We start from the raw sequence: 5,000 nt of genomic DNA, 5'->3' as shown, positions 1-5,000 counted from the left end.
TCTCTCTCTCTCTCTCTCTCTCTCTCTCTCTCTCTCCTCGCCTGACCAAATAAGCAAAACCAAGCAAGCTTTCTCAAATTAACACATGCCATATTGCCATTAGTAAGCGAAAGGTCATGTGAAAAGAGAAATTTGACGGAGAACCAGCCATTCACGACGGCAGAGTTGGGGCGTCATGTCAGAATGGAATAATTAACGATGATAATGCTGCGGTGACATTTCCGTGATATTCCGCCATTACCGACATTAATATTTCATGTCACGAACAGAAGCAGGCCGAACACACACATACACACATACATACATTCACGTGGCGCCTGCACTTCAGGGGAAATTGCAAATATGTTGTCTCTTTTCCTGCTGATTCTAATCCTAATGGTATTCTTTTTTTTTTGTTTTCATTGTACACATTCGTCATCCTATTCTTTCACCCTCTTTCTCTTCATCCCTGCCTCCTTGCATATTCTTCTTCCACCACCATTTTTCATTCGTTTCCGTCCTTCTCTCCATTTGTGCTGTCTTCCATCAGTCTTTCCATCCACCTTTCCTTCCTTCCTCCTCCTTCACAATCAATCTCTCCATTCTCGTCACCTTCCATCCTTCTTTTCTACCATCCACCTGTCCTTCCACCCTCTTCACTCACCATCCTTTCTATCTACCTCTCCATCCATCCCCCCTTCATCGCCTTCAGAATCCACGTCTGTTTTCCTTCCCTGTTCGTTTCACTTCTACCTGTTCTCCTCTCTTTTTCCTTCAGCATTATTACTACTGTCCTTTCCTTCTCTTCCTCGTTTACCTTCTCTTTTTTTACTATTTTATTTTCCATCTCTCCTTTACCTCCTTTCTTCTCTGCTCTTTCCCTTCTTTCCATCTTAAACTCATTGGCAAGGATACTACATACCACGGCATTCACGTCGCCTATTTGCATTATTTATTTCAGTTTCTCCTTGGCCTCATCTCGTTCTATGTATAATTCATATTTCTCATCTAAAATACAGTTTTCTATTCCATGTTTTTCCTTGTGTTATTTTTGTGTCCCGGTTTTCGTATATCTTGTATGCGTTTATTTTTTATTTTTATTTATTTTTTTTTTTTTTTGTATTTCATTTTGATGTATTTCATGCTTGACGTTTCTTATTCGTAGCAGTGCATTCATCGTTCACTTTTTTTTTTATTTCTTGTTTCCTGCCATGCAATTTCCTCATTCAGTTTTTATCTCATCTCTACGCTGCTCTCTTTCTTTTTATATATACTTACTTCTTGTCATCCTTTGTACGTCTCCTCTGTTTCATGAAGTTTATCTTTCATTTTTTTTTTTCAATTCTTATTATTTATGAATTTCCCTGGACCTATATAGATTTTTTTTTCTTTTTCATTTACCTTTCATACCTTATCTGATTTCCTCGCGCCACTGGCTCTCATTGGACACGTTCCTTACCCGTCTATTTATTTCTTGTCACTAATCAGTTTATTTCTACTACTACTACTACTACTACTGCTGCTGCTGCTGCTACTTATTACCATTATTACTCCCCATTCATTCGTCATTTCACACTTCTGTCGTAACTCTTCATGCTTCCTGTCTTCTATGTCGTCATTTAATTTTTCCTCACTCGCGTCTTCTAGATTTCTCTGGTTTCTTGATTTTCTTTTCTTTCAAGTGGCGTCTCCTTCGCCCTCCCTGCACTCGTCAATCATACCTGCTCGTGTCCGGTATCGTTTTTCATGTCCGCCCTTTCCTTCTCTCCTCCTCAATAGTTCGTTCCTTCTGCTTCTGTATGTCTCTTTGTCTCGGTGCCTTTGTGTGTCCTTGTCTCAGTTTACTTTTATTTGCTCTCTCTCTCTCTCTCTCTCTCTCTCTCTCTCTCTCTCTCTCTCTCTCTCTCTCTCTCTCTCTCTCTCTCTCTCTCTCTCTCTCTCTCTCTCTCTCTCTCTCTCTTCTCTCTCTCTCTCTCTCTCTCTCTCTCTCTCTCTCTCTCTCGACAGGTATACATGCTCTGTATTTATTGCAATTTCCCAAACAGTCAGAGCGCGGAGTTGTAGCGCTGAATGCAGGTTTTATGGGGAGAATAAATTATTTCCATGGGACTATTCGCGCGGAGGAACACGATATACGAGGGAGGGTTTTGTAAAGGATTGGTTAGGACTCGCATTAGCGTGTCAAACAGGGAAAATAGCAGTAGCTGGCGAGGATTATGAGGTATACTGATGCAGCATGAGGAGCAGGAGGAAAGGGGAAGGGTGTTGTGTTAGTGCTAGACGAGCAAACGAGTGTCTGCTTTCTTTTATTTCTTATGCCAACAACATCCGGTATTCCCAGGCGATCACCCATCCAAGAACTACCCAGACCCAACATTACTTAATTTCTCTGATCGAGCGAGAAGCGGTGAATTCAACGTGCTGTTGTCGTTTGCTGAGGGACAAGAGACATCAAGGCAGCAGAAAATGCAAGTTGTTGGGAGTTCTGTTAGGGTTTGTCCTCTCGTCGGGCTGTCAATGATTTGTGCCTCTGTTTCCCCAGTGTCCGCCCTGCAAAGCCTTCACGCCTCAGCTGGTGGCCGCTTACGAGAAGATGAAGAAGAAGGAGGAGAATTTTCACATGATCTTCATCAGCTCGGACAGGTATGACGCTGTGTGAAGCGCTGCCGTAAACTCATGAAGATTACGTGTCCTTTTCTTTCTTGCGTAATTATGTATTTCGGGACCGTTTATGTAGACGCATAATTCTTCAAGGAATATACAGATTGTATAAACGTTATTCAAGCACTGGACATTGTATTTTTCGATTTCATTTGAAAACTAGAGTGTGTAAAGGATTGGTGATTAAATGCAATGATTTTTGTAGTGTTTAGCACCAGTCTGTATGTGGTCTCGATATACAAAGATCACGCAAAAAGCACAAGTCTTGTAGTAATGTTTATAAGTTTTAGTGAACATAACATGGCTCCTCATTTGTACTGTTCTTTAAAAGCATTTATGCAGGTAAGATAACTATTGCATAGAAGTTAGTGTTATGTTGTCATGTGTTATATTGTCACTGTATTATATTGAGAGGCAGAGTGTCTTAGGTAACCATAAAGTGTATGTGTTGCATCATTATCGTATCCACTGTGTCTTCCTGCAGGAGCGAGGAGTCGTGGAGGACGTACCACAACACCATGCCGTGGCCCAGCCTGGCGTGGGAAGAAAAGGAGGCGCGGAATGAGCTCGCCAGCAGCCTAGAGGTGAACGGCATCCCCACCCTGGTGGTGCTGGACCCCGACAACTCCGTCATCACCACTGACGGCCGCTCACAGTTTTCTGACGACTCCACGTTGGAGGTGAGAGAGAGAGAGAGAGAGAGAGAGAGAGAGAGAGAGAGAGAGAGAGAGAGAGAGAGAGAGAGAGAGAGCACGCTTTGAAGAGCAAGAAGGCATCCACTCCGTGTGAAAAATTAATCCATAAAGAACAGCAGAGAGAGAGAGAGAGAGAGAGAGAGAGAGAGAGAGAGAGAGAGAGAGAGAGAGAGAGAGAGTGTGTGTGTGTGTGTGTGTGTGTGTGTGTGTGTGTGTGTGTGTGTGTGTGTGTGTGTGTGTGTGTGTGTGTGTGTGTGTGTGTGTGTGTGTGTGTGTGTGTGTGTGTGTGTGTGTGTGTGTGTGTGTGTGTGTGTGTGTGAGCATTTTAAAAATCTTCTCGAGAAACTTGAAGTCAATGCGGAAGCGTGAAAGGTAAAGTTAGTGGAATGCAGCGAGAAGGAATATTGCAAGTGCGTGTGTGCGTGTGTGCGTGTGTGTGTGTGTGTGTGTGTGTGTGTGTGTGTGTGTGTGTGTGTGTGTGTGTGTGTGTGTGTGTGCGGCAGACAAAGAAAGATAAGATCATAAGAATTTTGATACTGGAGATTGATATCGGAAAAACTATTAAGAAACAAGTATCTAATTTTAAGGAAAGTTTTTAGTACGAAAGAGAACTTTGATTTGAAGCCAAGGATGAAAAATAAACAGCACACGAATAGCATGAACATAAAGATCTAAGGGAGATTAAGAAAATAATAAGAATGACAAGTGGTATTCAAACACAAATCAGGTGAAGGAAATTAAGTAAAAAATCAGAAATCAGAATGGCAGGTGGCATTAGCGTATTCACTAATCAGGAAATTAAAAAAAAAAAAAAAAGGAGAATCTGATAATCAAACAAAGCAAGGCAGATCAGGCAAGAATGTTCTGTCAAGAGATTAACATCACTTAGGTTCGTATTTGGAAATCTTTAGTTGTCATAATTAATATTTTCAGACTACAAAGATAATGACAGGTTCCTGTAAGTGTTTCACCCCCAATAAGGTGACGTACTACCACTAGAATCATGAATAAAAGGGACCTCGAATAACTTTAGAAAATCGAAACATAAAAAAAAAAATTAGGAAGCTGCAAGGAACCGTCAGGCGTACACGTGGCAGTCTTCTTTCTTTTAAAGCTCCCTACTAATTACTGAGTACATGCGGTTCATTTGCCACTCTATTTAACAAACTATTCCTTTATATCCATTATTTATTGCCCTATCCTGCTTATTATAACCCCTATCCCACTTTAAAGACCTACACCTCTACTAGATCCCCTCCGAACTTTAACTTACACCAGGGTCTTTTAAAAGTAGTCAAAATAAGGAATAAGATGTGAGAATTGCGTTGCGTCCTTGGCTTCGTCTGTTGTGCACGTTGACGGTAGTGGTGGTGGTGGTGGTGATGGTTGTGGTGGTTTTGAGACCAAAGCTAAAGAGTATAATATAACTGCTGTTCTTTTTATGCGTTATTTGAAATGATATATGGCGTGGTGTTGTTCTGGCGGTGTTGTGAATCGATGGCGCTGTGTACAGGTGGAAGAGTGTCGGGTGGCATGGCGGGGGACACTGGTGGCTGGGCAGGAATGTAATACTCGTGGTGCTGTCCTTTAGTGTTGTGCTGCTGTGTAGCTCTGGGGCCCATCATGTCTGTTTTTTTTTTTTCCAGTATTGCATGAAAAAGGCAA

The 5,000-nt window shown here is 41.8% G+C and overlaps 1 protein-coding gene across 1 annotated transcript in view; it reads left to right on the top strand.

Annotated features, from left to right (window-relative positions):
- LOC135104142 (nucleoredoxin-like) overlaps window positions 1-5,000 on the top strand; it is a 106,725-nt gene that overhangs the window by 89,794 nt on the left and 11,931 nt on the right. The window contains exons 5-6 of the mRNA XM_064011228.1: window positions 2,522-2,622; window positions 3,125-3,320. Of these exons, the coding sequence (XP_063867298.1) occupies window positions 2,522-2,622; window positions 3,125-3,320 (297 nt within the window). The remainder of the gene's footprint in view (window positions 1-2,521; window positions 2,623-3,124; window positions 3,321-5,000) is intronic.

The sequence above is a fragment of the Scylla paramamosain genome, chromosome 1 (genome assembly GCF_035594125.1).
Source record: "Scylla paramamosain isolate STU-SP2022 chromosome 1, ASM3559412v1, whole genome shotgun sequence".
Taxonomy (NCBI): Eukaryota; Metazoa; Arthropoda; class Malacostraca; order Decapoda; family Portunidae; genus Scylla; species Scylla paramamosain.
This window is presented reverse-complemented; position numbering and strand designations above follow the sequence as displayed.